Raw genomic sequence first — 22831 nt, forward strand, 5'->3', positions numbered from 1 at the left:
CTCCGTTGTGGAGACAAAATGTAAGGCATATAGTGAGTTGTATACTAAATAAAGTTGAAAAAAACGCTTCATCCACGTTTGGAATAGTTCCACTAAACGAGAACAAACTTCATCAAATTGGGCATGCGGGTTATGTAGACTCGTTTGGTCGATGGACTTAAACACTGATAGACGTTGTGTTGGAGACTATAACCTGTAAAAATGTTTATGAGGCATATAATTTCGCAAGTATGGAAACACACTCACAGGGTAACCGAAGGTCTTGAAGTTGGCATATGATGGAAGTTATTTGAACATGAGCTCAAAAGGAGACTTGTTTGAAAGTAGCGGAGTCGATAAACGACCAATGATGTAGGTGGCCAAAATAAATAATGTAGCTAGAGCATGAGCGTTAAAGAACATAGCAAGACCCGTGATGGCAAAATAATGATGTTTTACTGTAGCATCTCGAAAATTACGTGCCAAAATTTCTAACCTTTAAAAGTTAATGGGGCAAGGTATAAGAGCATTCATAACCTATCATCCATCCTCATATATATAATTACACTAAAAAACACTATATTTCTTTTTCTTGTTCAATTAAATAATATTTTTTATACTTTTATCATTACAATTTTTTCGTTGCTCTATTTACAACCAATTCAATAAATATTTAAATATAAATATGGAAAAACAAAGTTTCCTCAAATTAACAAAAAATCAATAAATTTTCTCTCGCGCCCTATAATTTACACTCACAACAATACCCTATAATTTGCAAACTCTACTTACATAATTTTAGGGGATATGATGAGAATGCTTTAACATCCCAAACAAAAGAAAGGTATAAATATGCGTAAGGGTAGCATTCGCATCTTCGTTTTGATATCTTATAAGTCAAGGGACTAAATGGCAATTAACCTAAAGTTAAACATAAGACTTAAGAACGAAAATAACTTAAAAGTTGGTTTCGCCTAACCATTTAGACAAAACTCCTATTAAGGTTTAAAAGTTGTATGGTGGTTCTGACTGATTAGATGAACCGTCTAATATTTCATACGATCCGTCTAATATGAGACCGTCTAAAAATGAGATGGTCCGTCTCAACACAAAATCAGCCCTGCCATTTTTGCAGCTGCTAATTTCGAGCTTATCTTGATATGTTGGCTACAAAAAAGGCTTCCATGAACACATATTTTCATCCTAATTCATCCTCAATCACTCTCAAACCTTTTCATGTCCATATTAAGCAAGCTCTTGGTGTTCTATGTGTTCTTAAGTTTCTCCTTGAGGAAGAAAGGTGTTTATGGTCTTGTTCTATACATGATGTTGTACCACAAGGAGGTTCTGTAGAGATATTCTTATTATCATCAAACACATCCCCACACCATTTTATAAATCAAAAACCTTGGTTTTGCTTGTTATTGATGTTCTTGAGATTTCTTCATCACATAGAAAGATGTTAAGGCCTAAGTTCTCCATAACCAAGTGCTAAAATTTGAGAAGAGATTCTGTTCAAGCGCTACTAAGTTGTAGGAGTGTTTATGTTATAGCTTGGAAGTAAAGGAATACGTTTTAAGACTCGTTTAAGTTCGTTTAAGCGAAGATCTAAGCAACACAATATAGAGAATAAAACACTCAGACTAATGCACATGTGTGTGGGTCCAAACATAATTGACAATTAGCAGACATGTTATGCGTAAGTCTCAATCCTTTTCTCCATTAGGGCATAGCTCCTGGAGAAACCACTAACTTGTGTTTGTATATTAGTGATACTCCCCAGGGGGCTGATCAGATGCCCTGCTTAGTTGTATATAAACTATATTTATGATTTAACGGAAGTTGAAAAATGTTTAAGAGTCAGCTAACGATTCACCCGTATTCTCAAAACTGTTTTATAGGAAATCAATAAGGTTAGACAATGCAAGAATGACGGATTAGAAGATAAGAACTAGGCTCCTGAATAACATGTTCTCTAGTAAATAAAATCAGGTGGAGGTGTACGCTTAAATTTGCTGGAGATGGAGAAAAAGTGTACCTGAACGTTCGCCGGAAGCTTGCAGAAGAACAAGAATAAGGGCTTTTGATTAGAAGCTTTCCAAGTGATTAAGGCTGCGTTGGGGACGGAACCGTCCACATGGCCAAGATGACCCTTATAAGAAAGCACAATGGTTACTTGATTTCACCATACAAAATAATTGTTGAATGTAAGCTTAACAATAAGCATGCTACGAAAATCAACTTTATGATATTCTCGATAATCATCATTCAAAGAATATGTAGTCTGCTGGAGATAAATTAGAGAAATATAAAAGGTAATCCAAAATTACATCCTTTGATCACTAAATCATCTTTAAACACTTAAAACACATATTCATTCATCTTAATTATCAAAACAGTAAAAGTAAGTTACGCAAAACAAATTCAATCCTGCAACGAATAATCATCTAGTGATCGTTCTTCCTAGCTTGGACCCGATTCATCTTCTGATCTTTTTGCAACCATAAAATTTGGTTATCTTTGTTGCCTCATCTACTGTGCTTGAGTTTTATGATCTTTGTCAGTGTCCTGCAGGTCATCGGCTATTTGGTTCCGCCTTTCTTTCAAAAAGTTTAGTCTGTTTGTTATTTTCGACAGTGCTGAAGTTGTATTAGCCACCTGCAAACATAATATTATTAAACTCCTTTGTTCCATACCGGTTTCCTTGAATATAAATTGGGAGTACTAATTACCTCTCCCTTAGCATGGGGCCTTCTAGAGCTTGCAGATTTGCTCATACTGCGATCGTGACGTTTACTAGGATGTGAATTAAAATGACGTTCCCTGTTAGAGGGTGTGTCCTGTAAAAACAAGTAACTTATCGTAAAACGACCATAAGTTGAAAGTTTGTATCTTATTCCTATGTTACCTTATTCCTATGTGAAATAGTTCTAGTTGTAGACTCAAGATCCTTGTCTTTATGTTGTAATCCAGGATCATTGGTGCTTTGTTCAGACTGTAAACCAGGATCGCTGGCCTCTGATTGGTCGGTGTTGTCTGGATCTGCATTTGTCTTTAAAACATCTACAAGTTAATGAACCAATATTTAACACTAACAAAAAAATAACAAACCTTTTCATCAACTGAAGCTGGTATTGGAACCTTCTGCAACTCTTCCTCTAATCTTGACACCTATATACATGAAAATAAAATTTTAAACCATTCAATATGCTGAGATTGTGTTACATGTCAATATGTCATACCTCTTCCAAAAGAGCCACACGGCGCATCTCTAAAGCTTGCTTCTTGCTCACTAAATCCTCTTTCAATATTGCATTTCGTCTGGCCTGCGCTGTACAAAACCATCCATCCATCCATCACTCTTTCGAAACTAAAAAAATATATTCAAAATGATGAACAAGTTCAGTTGACCACCTCTGATTCAATTCTCTCTTTAAGTTTAGCTTTATTGGCCTCAAGCCTCACAACTTCAGCCCTTTATAGTATCAAAAAATTTCATAATTAGTGGACACATCAGCGAATAAAACTCAAATCTTGATTCATCATTCTTACTGTTGATCGGTTACAAATGCAATGCTTTCCAAAGGTGATCCCTTTTTGACCTGAATGCAAAAGAAAAGAGCTCGTTAACTATGATCGGCATTTAGTTTTCTAATTACAACATAAGTATGCTTACGCTTGTTCGTCGACGAATCCTACCAACTTTCGAGTCTTCGTTGTAAATGGAATTTGAGCTAACGGAACCCTGCACACATGTACAAATGAAGTTTAGATTCGTAGCAAAATCATCAATATTCAAAACATATAATAATGACGAACCTTGCTGCGGTCATCATCATCCCCACTCTCACTATAACTAGAACTCGATCCGCGATCTGATTCTTCATAAGAGTAAGAACCCTCTGTCATATTCTCACTATCATCATCGTCAGTGTATTCATCCTCCTCATAATACTCATCACTTCCGCACTCGCTTCCATACTCATCCGAGTCAGAGTAAAGATCACTTAACATGTCTTCTTCCTGCTAATAGTATAATGTTAATAAATTTATTTAGGTTCAAAAGGGTTAAGAGTTTGATAAAGCATACCCCAAATATTTTATCATATTCTTCTATAAGAATTATAACAATTGCTTGAGCATGATTAGCTGCTGCAGCTGCTTGTAGAAGTTGAACAGACCCATCACCGCCCATATCCGATTCGGTTCCAAGGTCAACATCACCAGCCAAAAGGGGTCGTAGAAGTAACGGTGACATGCATGCTGCCACTGCTGAAACACTCATTCGGTTTACAACTTTGTTCTCAGCAACAGCTTCCATCATTATCAAAACCCTACACCAACCAACAAAAGCTATTATACTTTAAAAAACCAAATTATTTAAAAAGCATTACAGATTAATTTCTACCTCTGTAACAAACGACGATTTGGTTCTGGGAATGTGTCACATATAGCTGCGCGAATAGCACTCACTCTTGTGGCCCGGTCAGATCCTAACCATCACCATAGAGTTCATTATTAGTTATTACTAAGGGAAATATAACTTCTATATAGATGTACTCACATCTCAAGAAAGTTTAAAATTGTTGAAACGGTATGAAAAACTTACTATATGCTTCTAGCAATGCAGCACAACAAGACGCTGGGACCGGCGCTGATGGTAACTCGCGAAGAACATACTAAAACAGTTAACACTAGTTAGATTTACTATAAAATAAGTTCACAAAATACTTGCATTAGATGCCTCATTAAAGAACAGCTTTTGAGTCCTAGTGAGATGCCTGGGGTACTAAAACAGGGCTTTTGTAGCAAATGATATGCAACTTTGGGCTCAAACAGGCCCAATAACAACTTCACAAGTTCAAACCTGTATGCCAATGGAAGTGAGGTTAATTTAGTTGACAATGACATACATACCTTAATACAGTCACCTATAACATGGCCATCTTCATCTTCAGTAAAATCTACCTTTCCTGTAATAAATCATGAAAGTTAAACAAAAACAAGTTTTCTTAATACAAAAACAGTTGACTCACCTTGTTCATATTCGTGAATGCGCCGTTCAACATCATCAACATCAGCAGCCTGCCTCAATATTCCCTCTACATTCACTCCTAAAACATTCATTTTGCATCATAGAAAAACCGAATTAGACCTAATGCAATGCAGATATCAGAAGCAGAGAGTTTTACATATGAAGCTGAGAATCTTACCATAGTCTTCCACATAACAAAGGGCTTTCTCTAAGAAAGATGGAGTCCCATCGATATCCTCCAAAGCAAGTAAAATTGGTCTACCAAGAACAGTTGATTTTTTGGGTGTTTGGTCTTTTGCTGTTGAATATATGCATACATGCATGTTAATATTACTTTTCTCTTCTAGTAAATAAAAGTTATAGATAAATACACATGTATGCATAGTGCGTGTGTACATTGTTCCGGTGAAGCATCAGTGGTATCAGGCTTGTCACTTTTTGATGCCCCGTTTCCTACGCTTGGTGCATCTGACATAGCTGCCTCTAGTGCATCCTTCCACTCAAATAAATCCTCTGAAGTTTCAGCCTAAAAATATAGATGCGTACCGGGTATCACTCATTTAAAAATAAAGTTAAACTCTCTTATATGGATAAAAACCGGCATTTGCGAGTGTACCTTAAGAGTAAAAGCTCTGCCATCACGCCCATCAGGGAATAACACTGTTAACAGTTTCTTATCTGCTTTCACTACAACACTGAAACATATACAAGGCTATGAAAAATCGGGCAACTCGCACTTTATAAAGCACACAACCTCATATATCATTTCATTCGTTGTACTTGTGAACATGATATTAGAAGAAAAAAGAAAAAAAACGAGTGGCTAAATATGACTTGTTTTAATCCCATTTTGGCCGGTTACAACTAATTACTATACAGATCGGGAAGCATCTGGTATTCAAAATGCTAATCATGAAAATAGACCAAATAGAAGCAGGCCAACCTGCCTGAACTGTTAAGATCTATGCCACCAAGAGTTAGATTCACCTCACCGCCCTTTTGAGCTGCTGCATTCTGTATATTAACACACCAATGATACAATTAACAAATTTTCAATTGAACATATTAAGTATACTAAATACATAATCAATAGCCCAAGATAGATTTCTCTAGAGTTTCTGGTTTATTTATACTTTTTTAAAACGACCCGTTTTGCCAAGCTTGGCTATGTTGTTGAGGACATCTAAAACGAAAAGAATATATTTCCATATTCCATATAACTTACTGGATCACTTCTGAAGAAGACCAATGAGGTTTCTGTTAAAATAAACCACCTCTTCTTCCAAGATGTCCACCCAATACCTGTATTAAACATGTATAAGCTAACCGACTTGAGACGCAAGCAAACAAAACGTATAAACAGGAGAATGATCAAACTGTAGTAAACTGAGACTACGAGAGCCCTTGAACAAATATCGTTGTATAATCGAAGAATGACAGAAAACACACCTTTCGATGACAAAAATAACCACCCGCTCTTATAAACCTGCAAACCATCAATTATGAGCAAATGTGATTTTTAAGATTTGCAATCATTCCTTTACAATATACTACATAGAACAACTTTATGCACCGAAATAATCCAAATGCTTTTCATTTTGTTTGTAGCTTTTAAATAACCAAATATGAATATTAATCAAACAAAATGAATCATGACCTACAAGATATGATTGCACAGGATTAATGCATACGTGGGTGTTAACAAACCGTTTCAACCAAAGCAAGCCGTCTGGTATGAGATTTATATGATTCTCTTTTTGGTAGTCGTAAAATTTAACTGTCCTACGGTTTAAAAACTTGAAATCAACTGTGTAAACCGAACTTTCATTCAAACTTTCTTTCTTTATCATTACAGAAATATGTAACTTTTTATCATTTTAATACAAACTAACAATTTAAAAAACTAAAATAATCGGTTCAGACCATCAAACCGACAAAGGGCCGGCCAATATAATCAAAACCAACCTAATATCCAAACCCTTAAAAAAGTCATATTCTTAAAGTAATACATACCTTGTTGCCATTATGAGAATGCTGTGGCGACGAAGAAGAATGTGGCATAACATCACTACCTACATCTCCCTAAATATATATACACACACAAATAAAAAAAAATATAATAACATGGTACATGAATATAAAAAGCTACGTACATGACTATATATATATATATATATATATATATATAATATGAAATAAACCTGAAAAGAAGCATCAACGTTTGTTTTGGAGTCCGCAGGGGGGTTGTGATTATTTTTCAAATCAGAATGGTGTTGGTGTTGCTTGTTGTTCTTGGATTCAACTCTATTCATCATCTTGGATTCAGAGTTTATGTTCTTCATATCTCCTGCTTTTGAATCAGCGTTGTGGCTCTTGGGATTAGGCATCGTAAGGATCACATGAAATAATAATAATAATATTGAGAAACAATATTATTGAAGATCAAAACATATATGGAGAGAAATGTGGAATGATGGAAAAAAAGTGATGGAATGTGAAAAAACGGAAACTCGATGGTGTGGGACCTCGTAAATAGTAATGCTTGGTTCCCACTTTTCAGGGTTCATTCTTTCTTTCCCACGTTGATGATTCCTACAGAAAGCCCATCACCAAGCCCACTAAGGTAAAACTCGATTGGATTATAATATTCAAACTTGAGACCTTGGAGTCTCCTGCCAAAATCTTTACTTTCCTCCAAAATAATCCAATTGAGCTAGCTCATTGGCATACGCATTACAGAATTACAACCCTCTTTTATGACTTCGAATTTCTTGCATGAATAAAGCTTATGGGAAAAAAATTAATTACGAAACACAAAAATTTAACTCTTTTACAACTTGATTTGGATTTACAGCTCATTTATCATCCATTAATTTGATTTAACCTATCAACGCATTTGACTCATTTGATTATCCGCCTCTAAGGGGACATCCAAGGGGTTATACGGTGTGTCGTTCTCCTATCAAATGATTGTGGGTTCAAATTTTGTGTAACGTAGTTGTGAAGATTTTAGGAGCAGCGCGTAGGTGTAAAACATAGAGGGTCTTGTTTAACTCGAATGGTTTTATAAGTATGTTATAAGAATAACTATATGGGTTGTGCGTTTGGTGGTTCAAATGGCTCTTTTGGTGGTTCCATGATTACTTTAAGAACATAAAGAGAGTGTACTAAACAATATTTTGAATTAAACTTCCTCCCAGCTCTGATACCAATTAATATGAATTTTTCAAAGAAGAATTATGTTTTTTTAAGAATCGTTCTTGTTTGATCTAGTGTTCTTTCATAACCCAACCTCCTATATCTTGAACTCAACAATAATGCATTTACAAAATCCAACACCTCTAAATTACAAAGAAGAATAAGCAATCAAGGTTATAAGATAGAAATTAGCACAATTAGCTCAACATATATACAATGTGATATCAACAACGAGGGGTATGTGAAACACAACACCTTTGAAATACAAGAAAACAAGTACATTCCGGGAAGACGCCACAACTAAGTGGTAGAGACCTAGTAGATAAACCAAAAGAGAATTGCATGCACAACTAGTCTTGCAACACCAAACTAGTTCAATTAATCAAGAGAACTACAAGTCTACAAGCGAAAGGAATAAAGTCATAATATATTAAAATGCTTGAAAAACCTCATATTTATAAGAGAAGTCTCGACCCATACTTTTTAGTTATTACTTAATACAAAGTTTTAAGGGTATGTTTGGTTGAAAGGAATGGAATGAAGGGGAAATGGAATGGCAGAAGGAAGGAATGAAATCGACAAAGGAATGAAATGGATCATTATCATTCCTTTGTCTTGTTTGATTAACAAATTGGAATAAAATGAATAATTATTTTATGTTGTTTGGTATCCGAAAAAAAATATTAAGAATGAAATAGAAATAATAAAAATATTCCTATCCCAATATATATATTTTTTACAAAAAAAAAGAAAAAAAAACTAAAATGGTGACGGTGGTGGTAGCTCTGGAGATGAAAATGGCGGTGGCGGTGGCAACGGTGGTGGTGGTGGTGGTGGCGGTCAGGCAGCGGGGGTGGTGGTGGTGGTCAAGCTATGGTAGCATTAGTAGTGATAGCGGTGGTAGGGTGGTGGTGGCCAGGCAGTGATAGTGGTGGCGGTTATGGTCGGGTGGCGACGGTGACAATGGTTTCCGTGGTTATGGCGACAATGGTGGCGGTGGTAGCTTTGGTGGTAAGGTGGTGGGGGTGGAGGAGGTGGTGATGGCGGTGGTGGCGGTCAAGTGATGGTGGCGGCGACGACGGTGGCGGCGGAGGTGGTGGTGGTGACGGTGGCGGTGGTGGTCAGATGATGGTGGTGGCGGTGGTTGTTGTTAGATGATGGTTGATGGTCGGTTAATTGTATATGTTTTAGTTCATTTATTGTTTAGCTTTAATTGTTTATTCTAGAACTTTCGGTACTTCATACGTGCTTTTGTATTTCAGGTCACTGATCGTTAAAGATGTTAAATTGGAGACTTGTACGAGCATGGAATGATATCTCGGGAAGATCGGAACCACTATACAAGTTGGTTGAAAGTCAGCTCCCAGAGCATGATAAGATAGAGGATGAAATTACGAGAACGTGGGCGAAAAAGGCGAAGAAAACGGAGTTGAAACGAGAAAAATATGAAGAAAACAAGATTTTGGGAAAGTGTCTCACCGTGGCCCACGGTCAACCCAGCCCAAAATCGGACAGAAGCCACCATACCGTGGCTTCTAACCCACGGTGAAGCCACCGTGACCCACGGTTGGACCGTGGGCCTCGGTCCAGTATGGCCCGACAGCCACCGTGACCCACGGTGGAGACCGTGGGCCACGGTCCGGAGTTCGTAACAACATTTTTAAAAGGGTTTTTGGCTGCATTTTGATCTATCTTTCATTCCATCTCATTCTTGGCGGCTGGAGGCGATTTCCAGCCGCTCCTAGAGGCGATTTCCACCACCATAGCTCGTGCCAAGACCCTACATATGATCCATATCATCCGTATTGAACATCCAATGTTGTCAAGGCTCGGCTAATCTCCTAGAATCGCACCCGGAATGTATAGTTTGTAATCTTTATAGTTTTTCTCATGTGACTAAGAATATTATTGTATTATTATTGATGAGTGATATATGATTATTGATGTTTGGTATTTCTGAGTGTTCGGTCGGTTTAGATTTACGTTAGTCTGAACGATCTGTTACCGGTTGCTAGATAATTAATCATATAACTGTTTGGTTAGATTGAATACGATAAAACATACAATTGCCCTTAACTGAGTCACACTGGCAAGGACCGTTTGATAACCAGTGCCGTGTGTAAAGTGATTGTTGATGTCTAAGGTTTTGTCTGATTGATCAGTTTTCAGTTAATCGTTAATAATTAATCTGTTCGGTTGCATGAGATAACTTTTGGTTGCTTACTTGAATTCCCGGGTGTGATTTGCTTGTTAATTGCTTAAAACTCGTTTACTTGTTCGTTGCTTAGTTTTTTTTTTAAATTTACTTAAATTGCTTGTGTGATCAGCACTAAACACTAGTTACTTCATAATATTAAATCTATACACGAATTGCATTGACCACATACTCCTTGTGATACGATACCCTACTTGCTCTAACTATTTAGAATAATTAGGTTTTTGATTGACTCAAACGATGGTCATCAATAGTGTTGTTAAGAAAGTAGGTTGAAAGAGGAATTGAATGAAAAAGAAGAAGGGGGGTGGGAAGAAATGGTTTTGATGGAATAGGATTCCATGTGTAATGGATGATTTTATTCCATTGTACAACCAAACACCTCTTATTTCATTTTCACGTAATGAATCATTCCATTCCACCTGTCATTACTGCATATCAAACGCTACCTAAGTGTTTCAATAAAAAAAATAAACTTTAAGCCTATTAGTCAAGATATTTAAGGCATTAAAGACTCTAGACTTTAAGATTTTCCATATTAAAATCTTACTTCAAAATGAAATTGTAACTTATTCAAGGCTTCAAAATGCACACGGTCCACTAAGAGAGAGAGAGAGAGAGAATGGCTTTCAACAAAGAGGAGACCAAGTTCTATGTCACAAATGTGCCAGATAATTGTAGCGGGTTGGATGTTGCAGAAAGAGTTAGGGAGTTTGGCAGTATATCCGGAATCTACATAGCAAGGAAGAGAGACAAGTTTGGAAGAAGATTCGGTTTTATCAGTTTCAAGAATGTCAAAGACAAGAAGGACCTCGACCAAAGATTAGGAAAGATTAAGATGGGAGAAAATTGGCTTAAGATCAACATTGCTATATTCACGGACGGGATACGACAACCCGAAGAAAAACATGAACCAAAATCGGATGACAAGGAAGACATACAACGTCAAAGACCGGGTAAAAACACGTAGGAGCGGAAATATCGGAGAATGTTTCGTTCGTGGAGGCATTAACAGGACGATTCATGAGTAAAACGGAAGACAAGGTGGTGCAGATCAAAAACGAGACAAGAGCATTTGAAGATATTCAAGGAAGAGCAGTGATCGGGAGGCTAGTGGATTACAAGGCTTTGAGGGATATGAAGGAAACATTAAAGGGGTTCATTGCAACAGGTGGGAAGGTCCAATACATTGGTGGGTTAGTGGTGCTTATTACTTGTAAGACTAAAGAGGAAATGTTAGAGTTAATGGAAAAAGCAAAAGAGACGGTCGATGTATTTTTAGAGGTAAAAATGTGGATGGGACAATCTTTACCATACGAACGTTTAGCATGGTTAAAGATTCAAGGCGTTCCGTTGCATCTTCTGAATAATGAAGTTTTAGATGGCGTTGGAGGTTTGTTCGGATAGACTATTCAAAAGGCGCAACATCAATCTACTGATGGGGATTTATCGTTCGATTACATTGGTGTGCTTGTGGGGGATGGAAGAGATTGGGGATTGGTTACCGGAATTCGTAAGTGAACCGGTCGTCGGTGACGGTCAACATGCAGGAGATGTGGCTGGTGAAGTATTCATGGAAATTGGCAAGAATCACGGAGTTAATTATGGTAATTGCGAAGATGTGGGGATTCATTTAAATGAGGAATCAGTTATGCATGGAAGGGATATTAATTTGGGGTTTGAAAATGTGGGTAGTAGTGAGGAAAGGCCCAAAGGTGGGAAACGGGCTAGAGGAGAAGACCCATTTGGATTGGACAAATTAATTGGGATTACTATGAATGTAACACAGATGGGGACAACTTTGAACTCGGAGTATATGGAAGGGGTAGGGGTTGAGAGGTGACTTTGGAAATATGATAAATGAAGTTCAAGGGGTGGAAATAGAGCATAATGAGGAGCAACCGAAGAGTAACGAGAATGAAGGAGGGTCGGAAAATTGTGGAAACAACAACAATGGGACAGGGTTATCAACTGGAAAAAAAAAGAGGATGAGCTGAGCAAAACAGTGACGTTAGGCTGTAGATTGGGAGCTCAATTGCATGAGTTTGAGGATTTAATTCTAGAATCCATTGCTAAGGAAGGTATACAATCGGTAAACAAATGAATTTCTTATCTATTAATATTAGAGGGATAGGGGTGGTTGGTAAAGATGAGTGGATTAGCGGTTTAAAGGAGTTTGGAGTGGGTTTTATTGTTATGCAGGAATCAAAAATTAGTAATATTGACCAGAGTATGTTACGTCGGTTTTGGGGGAGTGAATCATTTGAGTATGAGGTAGTCGACCCGAGTGGTCTTTCGGGAGGATTGGTGAGCATGTGGGAGTCAAATTGGTTTGTTAAATCAAAGGCTGTTAAGAAGAGGAATTATTTAGCAATTTTTGGGAGCCTAACGGAGAATGGTGTGGGTTTGAATGTCGTTAATGTTTATGCGCCTCAAAATGGGGCGCAAAAAAGGATTCTTTGGGAAGACATCAGTAGACTTATGAGGGATAACGAAGGAATGTGGATATTGTTGGGCGATTTTAACATGGTTAGATACCCGGAAGAAAGGAAGAATACCGCATTCAATCCGGTAAGTGCTCATGATTTTAATGATTTTATTAATGAGGCGGGTCTTGTTGAATATGCCATGAAAGGGAGGAAATATACGTTCTTGGCGGGGAAAGGAAAAGGTAATAAACAAAGCAAGATAGATAGAATTTTGGTGTGCTCGGAGATCTTCAGTAGGTGGCTAGAGGCGAATGTGAGGGCTCTTCCAAGGGGGCTTTCCGATCACTGTCCCTTGGTTTTAAGTATGGTGAATAAGAATTTTGGTCCAAAACCTTTTCGTTGGTTTAATTCTTAGGGAGATAAAGAGGGGTGCCAAAAGTTGGTAAAAGGGGTGTTAAGGCAAAGTTGTGGGTTAGGTCCAGCTGATGTTATACTTAACAGGAAATTAAAAAGGTTGAGAGAAGTCCTTAGACGGTGGAGAGACGATATGTTGAAAAAAGAAGGTGAAGTTTTTGGTAATTTGCAAAAGGAATTGAATTATTTAGAAGGATGTAGAGAGAATAGAGATCTCGAAGAGGATGATTTGTGGATTTGGACATAATGCAAAAAAGGGATAGAAAAATTGTATTAGTCTAGAGCTAGAGACCTTAAACAAAGGTCTCGGGTTAAGTGGGCCGAGATGGGAGATGATAACACAGCTTACTTTCATAGAGTTATTAATGGGAGGAAGGCTTCGAATGCGATTCCGGGTATTGAAGTTGAGGGCGTGTGGATGACAAAACCAATGTTGGTTAAAAGAGAGGTCCTTAAATACTTTCGAATACACTTTAGTGAAAAATATAAAGTACGTCCGAAGTTGTTTTGTGATAACCTGAAGAAAGTGCCGATGGAGAAAAGAGATTTTTTGATAAGACCGTTTTCTAAAGAGGAAATAAAATATGCGGTTTTTGATTGTGGGCCGGATAAGGCGCCAGGGCCCGATGGCTTTAACTTTAGGTTTGTACAGAAATTTTGGAGTGAAATGGAAGCTGACTTTGAAAACGTCATGGCCGAATTCTTTGACCCGGGGACTATTAATCCGGTGTGTTCTTCATCTTTTAATTCTTTGATCCCAAAAAATAAGAATCTGGTTTCTATGAAGGATTTTAGACCTATTAATTTGATTGGTATGATTAGTAAAGTGGTATCCAAGATTCTAGCGTTGAGAATCAAGAATGTGATGGGAGATGTCATATCGAGTCCCAATCCGCTTTTATTACAGACAGATACATTTTGGATGGGCCGTTAATAGTCAATGAGGTGATGGCTTGGCTCAAAAGAAGATCGAAGAAAGCGTTTTTGTTGAAAATTGATTTTGAAAAAGCTTATGACAATGTTAATTGGGAATTCTTAATTTCTATTTTGGAGCAAATGGGATTTTCGTAGAGATGGTGTTTGTGGATTAAGGGGATTTTGGAATCGGCTAGGTCTTCTATTCTTGTGAATGGATCGCCTATGTTTGAGTTCAAGTGCCAAAAAGGACTTAGGCAAGGTGACCCATTATCTCCATTTTTATTCTTGGTGGTCATGGAAGCGCTTTCATGTGTGCTTAACAAGGCTACGACTATAGGTGAGTTTGATGGTATTAAATTAGATAAACAGGGGACGGTTCTGTCTCATTTATTCTATGCGGACGATGCGCTCATTTTGGGAGAATGGTCAGATAGTAATGTGGTAAAGGTGGCGAGGATACTTAGATGTTTTTATGCGTGCTCAGGATTAAAAATTAATATTCATAAATCGAACTTATTCGGTATTGGTCCAACCAATGAGGAGGTGGAAGAAACGACTATGGTTCTAGGGTGCAAAAGAGTGGATTTTCCGTTTGATTATTTGGGAATTAAGGTGGGGGCGAACATGAATAGATGTAATAATTGGAAGAAAATAGTAGATGTGTTTGAAGCTAGACTCTCGGTTTGGAAAGCAAAACTATTATCTATTGGAGGTAGAGTAACACTTATAAAATCAGTTTTGGAGAGCCTTCCGATATATTACTTTTCTTTGTACAAAGCGCCGGTCAAAGTTATTGATACGTTTGAACGCATTATGAAGAGGTTCTTATGGTCAGGAAATAACGAGAATAATAAAATTCATTAAGTCGCATGGAATAGAGTTACGACTCCAAAAAAATTCGGTGGGTTGGGTATAAAAAGGTTGAGGGACACGAATGAAGCTATGTTATTTAAAGGGGTGTGGCAGTACACAACGGAGTCTGGTAGCCTTTGGCAAAGAGTAGTGGAGGCGTGTCATAAAAGTAATAAAAATTGGGATATTCTTCCTCTTAATTCTAATGGTACAGGGAGCTGGAAAACGATTGTTAAGTTGGGGAGATCGCTAAAGGTTAATGATTCGTTCTTACACACTTTTATAAGAGCCAAGGTGGGGGATGGGAAAACGGTTCGTTTTTGGTTAGATGTCTGGTTAGGTGATGTTCCGTTAAAGCATAGATGGCCGAAGTTATATAGATTGGAATCAAACAAGACTTGTTGGGTTGCAGACAGGATACATGTTGCGAATAATACTAATTATATGCAAGCCGATTGATTGGTTGGATAAAGTCCAAACAGGATACATGTCTGTTGGTGCGGATGTGCAGTTGTTGGAAGGTAAGGATAATTGGTCTTGGGTTGGCGATAAGTCCAATATGTTTTCAGTTAGTTCGGTAAGAAAGGTGAGGCGCGAAGGGGTCCAATATGACAACTGGTATGTGCTGAAATGGGTCAACTGGATTCCATTAAAATGTAATATTATGGCGTGGAGGGCGGAGATGAATCGATTGCCTACCAAATTGGAACTAGTGAAGAGAAACGTGGATATTCCGAATAAGATGTGCGCTTTATGTGAGTCATGTGAAGAATCTGCAGATCATATTTTTTCGGCTTATTTTGTTGCTATTTCAGTGTGGGAGGGAATCGAGAGATGGTGTGGTTTGGAACCCATTTATGCTTTTGAGGTCAGAGATCTTATGGAAGTGTTCAAATCCGCTAGGGGAGGTAAGATTGGAAAGAAATTGTGCACGGGGTGATTGTTGTTGTTGTTTGGTGTATTTGGAAAGCGAGAAATGAAAGTATTTTTAATGGCAAAAAGGCTAATATAGGGGAAATTGTGACGAGCGTTAAATCTCTATCATTTTTATGGCTAAAGTGTAGATCTAGATTTAAGAAGATTGTATGGAAAGATTGGTGTAAGTCTCCTTTGTATATGTTGTAAGGTTGTTTTTTGCCTTCGGTCCTTTTTTTGAGGTCCGGTTTGGTGTGGTGAATGAAAGTTTAATTTCAAAAAAAATTCAAGGCTTCAAGCTATTGAAAGTGGGCCTAATACTTGATTCAATAACCAAAAACTCAGCCCAACAGCAGATGCAAAAATATAGCTCAACACCGCAAGATACTGTATCCCATATTCCCATGGGGCTTGTGTTCTTGGACTTAATTCAAATGAGCGGACTTGATACAATCAATTAGGTATCTTGTATCTTCTTTTTTGTTAAACAAGTCATTGGTCGATTAATTCCTTGTCGTTGTTCAGATATGTTTCGCCACGTTCATGAGATCTTCAAGCAAATACACGTTTTCATTGTTGTGGGAGTCAACATGAAAAATCAGACCGGAAGTTACCATAAAAGCTTGGATGTGTGGTAAATATCGGCTAGGATTGGAAATTGTGATTCCCTTCCTTTAAATCGAGCCAAAATATCAAAATATGCAAGTCCGTGAGACCCATAGACAAGAAAATGTTCATTCCACTATACCTCACAAGCTCTCTAGTTGGAATGGCTCATTTTTGTTAATAATAATGAAACTTCAGTTTTATATCTAAGGCATATATTATAAGGAAAGTTATCCGCCAAGTTTGGCTTTATTTATTTTTCTTTAAGTCCCTTTGATTATGATCTCCTTCAAATCACCCCTTTCATATCAAACTGAAACACCTTTATACTTTTCGCATCATCTATTCGGGTATTTCAAGTTGGTATTGCACCAAGTTTTACATTAATCTCACGTCATAGCGCACGATCACGATACATAACCCTCATAGCAAGTCCAACGATGAGCTTCTTATCTTGTATTAAGACATTCAGAAGACACCATACCGTAAAATTTGTTCCAACGACACACTTCACATGTTTCATAGATTCTACAAACCACATCTACTTCTAGAATTATCAGGTAGGCGTAATAAAGTATCATGACTTTGTATATAGACAAAACTTTACCATACCCATTAAAGATCTATTTCAACAAATTTTCACATAATTTTAAAAGTAGTTGAGGAAGAATGGGCATAGCAAAGTGAAGGTTCCAGGAAAGTAATATGTGTACAATCAAGTACTACATTGCATGAGCAGACAGCATAATATTTTCAAGATGAGGTTTTTGATGTTGACTTCTTTAGGGTACATACTTGCATCTATTATATATATTAACTACCGACCCCACCAAATAATTCTCTTTGAAAAATCTCATAAATTATATAATTTTCTCTATCTTGGTTAGGCGGTATCTCGTGATCACTTCCAACTTTCTCAATGCACATTTTAACAAGTTGGTTAAATTATTTTAAAATTGAAAAAATTACTAATTTATTTTGTTATAAATCTTATTGCAATATATAATGTTATGCATACACCACTGTCTTACTTATATATCTATTTTATTTATTTTTAATAAAATTATGATCATCTAAATACTTTTTTCAAAAAATATATATATATATATCAATCTGAATTGATATTTGTGTATAAAAGCTAAATATGAAAGCTTAGGGCCACATGGGAAAAAGTTCACTTTGTCTCTTGAAAAGGAGTACAAAAACTGTATTTTTAGGGTGGGATATTCTCATTCCAAAGTTAGAAAAGTAAAAACAAAATATTTTAAATTTATCACATAGTTATTTTTTATTAAAAATGTGTGTGTTTCATGTGATTATCTTTCGTTGTATATGTTTTGTAAGTTTAAATATACAGGAATAACAAAAAAAGAAAAAAAAAGTAATCTATGTTACCTAATTTGGTTTGTAAAATCCTATTACTTTTATGCCTGAAAAGAGAGGGTTGTAAATGAAAATAAAAAACATAAGTGAATATTGGATATGAATTAGAACGCGGTTTAAAAGACAGCAGAGCAACAGCTGGTTTATTTAGTTTTAAAAGCACACAGACCGGGACAGGGGTTTACGTACTGTTCCATTGCGCGTATTTTGCTTCTTCCTTTTACTTTCCTTCTGTACCTTTCTTTATATAACTATTTTTAATTAATACGATCGAGGTCATTAATTAACCATGCAGAGTCATTGTACTGGCTTGACTAGGATTCATTTGGACATAACGTCATATAATATTATATATATACTTACACGAAAGGGTACTAACAATTTCATATTTATAATTGTTTATGTGTACGTCTTCATACTAATAAACAATGTATATGTATCACTGAGTTTCATTCACATATTAATAAACTTAAGGGTGGGTTATTAGTTTTTTAATGATTAAGATGTTACCTCTGAATCGTTCAGAAGTAGAGTGTGTCACATCTTAATGGTTAAGTTTCTGAGACTTGTTGAATGATTTAAAAGATATCTTTTAATCAGTTAGACATCTTATTGATTCAGCACGTACTAGATTGCGAATAAGCCCATGAGATTTGCGAATATTTAGAGGAGTATATGTACGATTTCGTCTCAACGACGCATAAAGGAAGTCGTGCACCTCAATTAGCACACTCACGAGCTCTTTTCTCTTCTTTTTTTTCCTTTAACTTGTCTAACATCTCTAGTCAATAATTATAGATTAACACATTTTTTTCTGTTTCTTTTGTTCTCTACTCTATGATTATTGAGTAGTTTCCTATTACTTGTGTAGACGATAAAAAATCTTACGAGAGACGACTAATTTTGATCAATGTTTCGATTGCGTTTTCATGCGTTTGTTTTAGCAACGCATTAGATTTTATTGATAAGTATTACTTGTAATGAACTGAGAAACGATATATAACTATAGTAGTTATTGGAGAATGATTAAGAATAAACTCTACATTATATCTAATCTATTCTTCGTCTGTGTGTGATGGCCTTGATCTCTCATTCCACACAAATCATTAATCATTTGTTGAGTTCATTACTAGGCAAACCCAAATCCCAGGACCAACATAAACCCTTGCATATTTCATTGTGTAATGACATAAAGTGTTAATTTATGCAAGGGAGTGTTAGCCACTAGTTACGCCCTAGTCAACTCAAACAGTCATACCACACATAGTTTTATGTATATATATACAACTAGCCACTAGGAGTACTAGCCCCTGTGTTTTTAGAAATCACCAGTCAATCCAGAAAAAACTCGTAGACCTGATTGATTACATAAAAACTAGACCCAATTACAAATTTTGTCATTTAAAATAAGACGAATTACGGTTCGTGTCCTTTTTTTAGTTTCCTTGCAGGCGGTGTACTTTAAACTTTTTTTTCCTACAAGTTTTGTCCTTTACGCTAACTGGGTTAGAAAAAGTCAGTTAAATCCCATCACGTGAGGCACATGTGAGGGTAGTTTTGTCCTTTCATATATCTCTGCAACTAAACCCCCCTTTATCAGTCTTCCCCCTCTTTTTAACCCAACCCCACCTTCAATCGATCAGGGTACGATTAGGGCTTCAATCAATTAGGGCTCGATGCGAAATTCAAATACCAGGGCTCAATTGATGATGGCTTACTGTGTTTGTGGCAAGGTAGCAGTTGTTCGAACTTCATGGACTGATAGAAATCCAGGTCGTCGGTTTTTCTCTTGTCCGGACATGGTAAGCGTGTAATTCGATTTAAGTTCCAGTTAATTGTTTATACTTCATGTTTCTCCTCTTTTCCAGACATCGGATTGCCCCTTTCTTGGATGGCGTGACCCACCAATGTGTGAACGGGCATTGGAGATTATCCCGGGCTTATTGAAGTCGAAAAACAAGGTTGAACAAAGTTTAGAGAGTTATAAAGAACAAGCAAGGAAGATGAAGAACAGATTGGTCATTAATTGGATCATTTTCATTGCAATTGTAATTGCAATGAAAATGTAACTAGTTGACTGAATTTGAAGTTGTTGACTATTTGTATTTTGACTTTATTAGTTAATTTAGGACTTTATGCAGTTTAAGTATTATGTATTTTGACTTTATTTTGGATGTAATTTTGGATCCCTTTTAAGCAATGTATCATCAGTTTATTTTGGATTTAATTTGGATCTTTGGTTAGTTTATTTTGGACTTTTGGATGGATGCTATACACAATCTGCACATTGTGCACTATCTACACATGATGCACAATCTGCACATTGTGCACTATCTACACATCCATCTACAACATCCATAAACCATAAACCAAGAGATGAATACTGCATAATATGATCTGATCTGATCCAAGGGCAAATAAGTAAAAACTGCACAATATGCACAAAAAGACGAATGAGTCATCTGCACAAACATCCATCTGCCAAACCATTAAATTATGTAAAATCTGATCCAAGGGCAAATATGTCCAAACCCTTAAAATAAGTAACATCTGATCCATCTGCAGTTCTGCACAACCATTACCAACAACCATAAATGCAAACAACAACCAAGTTAAATAATGAACAACCATATTAAAAGCTACTTGTCATTTAACAACTACTAAACATTAATCAACCATATTAAAGTCAACAACTTAAAGCAACATTAGTCCAGACAACAACTTAATACATCCATACCATGAAAAACTTGAAAAAAAGTCTAACAACTTAAAAATATCCATGCCATAAAGTCAAAAAAACTACAAAAACAGTCAAACAGTAGGCACATTAATCAGCAAGATTTTTCATGCGTGATCTCTTGTTGTGACCCTTTTGACCACATGTCCCACAAGTGTTTGATCCTTTTGGCTTTGTCTTTCTCACTGCCTTCACTTTCTGACCTTCACTCTCCACAACCTTTCCCTTACCCTTTGCATCAACCTTTCCCTTGCCCTTTGCATCAACCTTTGACTTTTTCCTTGAACCACCATCTTCCCTTTCCACTGCTGACTTTTTCCTTGATTTATTTGGCCTTCCAGTTTGCTTTTTGAATTTAGGAGCTGTGATCTGGATTAGGACTTGTGATGTGGGCCACATACTCATACCGATGGGATACACCTTGTAGCTATACATTGCCTTCCACCTATCCATTGTGTAAATTGGTTTGACAAATGTTTCTGGCCTGCCAACAGATCTGTCATGTGCACCCTTCACCCAAATACATGCCACCACATGTCTACAAGGTATCCCAGTTATCTCCCATCTCCTACATGCACATGTACTTGTGCTCATGTTCACTACACACTGATCACCATATGGACCTGTTACCTGATAATGATCCTCACCATTCCAATGCACAGAGTACCTATCATCCAAATATGTAAACCATTTACATCATTTACAAGACAAGTAAATATTCACATACAACTCACCTGCTTGCTTCCTTCTTCACTAACTCCATAATTTGTGTAGCATATGGTGTTAGTAACCCTGATGACCTATCAATTACCTTTAACACAATAACAATCTTCCTCATCACATATTCTCTGATGTATTCCAGCAATGTGATAATAGGCTTGTCCCTTTCATCTACCGGCTTTGAATTGAAACATTCACACATGTTGTTGGTCAACACATCAGACATTGCTCTACCTATTATAACAAAACACAACAGATAAAGGACAAAACTTGAAAGTTATGAGAGAATAAATGATACAAAATTAAAAACTTACCAGAGAAGTGTGACCTTGACCATGTTTCTGGTGGGATCTTAGATACCCAAAGATGACACCTTTTGTTCAAGTTTTTTAGGTTGTTCATCTCTCTCTTATAGTGTGTAGGTGATGTACATCTAGCCAGCTTCCAAAGAGCATCCCTTAAAAGCTTTCCTTTGAAGAGTGATCTTAGGTTATCTTCAATGTGCCTCACACAAAACCTATGCTCTGCAGAAGGAAACAACTTATCTACAGCCTGTATAAGACCCTTTTGCCTGTCACTCATAAAGGTAAACTTGGATCTGTTGTTTATATCCAAGTCATCACCAAGGCATTCCAAGAACCATTCCCAAGAGTTCAATGTTTCAGCTTCAACTACAACATATGCAACAGGGTAGTATCCATTGTTTGGATCTAGAGCAACTGCTGTTAAAAGTTGACCAGGCCAAGCACTTTTAAGGAAAGCCCCATCCAGTCCCAACAGATCCCTACCTATTGCTTTGAACCCCTTTTTCGAAGACCCCAAACAGATGTATATCCTCTTGAATTGTCTTGTCTCAGATGTTGGATCTGAGCATTCTTCTAATTCAAGCTTCACTGTTGTATCTGGATTAGTCCTCTTCAACTCTTCAATATAATCCCTCAATAACCCATATTGACCTCTGAAATTTCCAATTATATGTTCCCTGGCCAACATCTTTGCCCTATAAGCTTTCATCTCAGACACACCAACTTCAAACCTCCTTTGAAACCTTTCTTTGATGGATTTAACTTTCAGCTTTGGGTCATCTTGAAGATCAGTAACCAAATGGTTTGAGAAGAACCCGGCTGTGCAAGCATAAATTTCCCTAGATTGAAGGCATTTATGTTCATTTATCAACCTTGTAATTTTCCATGAAGCTGTTCTCTTTTGGTATGACAACAACAGTACTCAAGGGCATCTAATAACAAGTGGGTCTTTCCTTTTTCCCCTACCCCCAATACTTTTCTGGACTGGTCCCTCATCTTTATTAGCACTGCTAGATCCAACCCCCTGCATGTGGGACCCATCTTCCATATCCTTCACACACAGCCCTCACCCTTACCAAATCATCTTTTCTTATCCTAATTTGTCTTCTTGTTTCAACTGCATGT

The 22831-nt window shown here is 36.9% G+C and overlaps 1 protein-coding gene across 1 annotated transcript; it reads right to left on the reverse strand.

Moving 5' to 3' along the window:
• Nucleotides 1-2260: 2260 nt before the first annotated feature.
• LOC143552509 (rho GTPase-activating protein REN1-like) lies at nucleotides 2261-6628 on the reverse strand. The gene is made up of 19 exons (XM_077042717.1): nucleotides 6240-6628; nucleotides 5958-6028; nucleotides 5631-5709; nucleotides 5381-5540; nucleotides 5193-5312; nucleotides 5016-5093; nucleotides 4897-4952; nucleotides 4589-4658; nucleotides 4388-4472; nucleotides 4070-4313; nucleotides 3799-4002; nucleotides 3656-3724; nucleotides 3532-3581; nucleotides 3394-3454; nucleotides 3222-3305; nucleotides 3091-3150; nucleotides 2888-3031; nucleotides 2712-2819; nucleotides 2261-2637 (listed from the first exon to the last, which is right to left on the reverse strand). The coding sequence occupies exons 1-19, from the start codon at nucleotides 6327-6329 to the stop codon at nucleotides 2512-2514; spliced, it is 1959 nt and encodes a 652-aa protein (XP_076898832.1). The 5' UTR covers nucleotides 6330-6628; the 3' UTR covers nucleotides 2261-2511.
• Nucleotides 6629-22831: the final 16203 nt, after the last annotated feature.

This window comes from Bidens hawaiensis, unplaced genomic scaffold (genome assembly GCF_021521415.1).
Source record: "Bidens hawaiensis isolate Kalapana, Puna unplaced genomic scaffold, B.hawaiensis_p1.1 tig00001032_1, whole genome shotgun sequence".
Classification (NCBI taxonomy): Eukaryota; Viridiplantae; Streptophyta; class Magnoliopsida; order Asterales; family Asteraceae; genus Bidens; species Bidens hawaiensis.

Excerpts from the sequence above, each read along its gene's own strand:
- LOC143552509 (XM_077042717.1), bottom strand. The coding sequence starts at position 6,329 with ATGTTTAATACAGGTATTGGGTGGACATCTTGGAAGAAGAGGTGGTTT. Across the intron at positions 4,659-4,896 it reads TTATAGGTGACTGTATTAAG|TATGTTCTTCGCGAGTTACC; the intron begins GTATGTATGTCA and ends TAACTGTTTTAG. Across the intron at positions 3,725-3,798 it reads ATGATGATGACCGCAGCAAG|GGTTCCGTTAGCTCAAATTC; the intron begins GTTCGTCATTAT and ends ACATGTGTGCAG.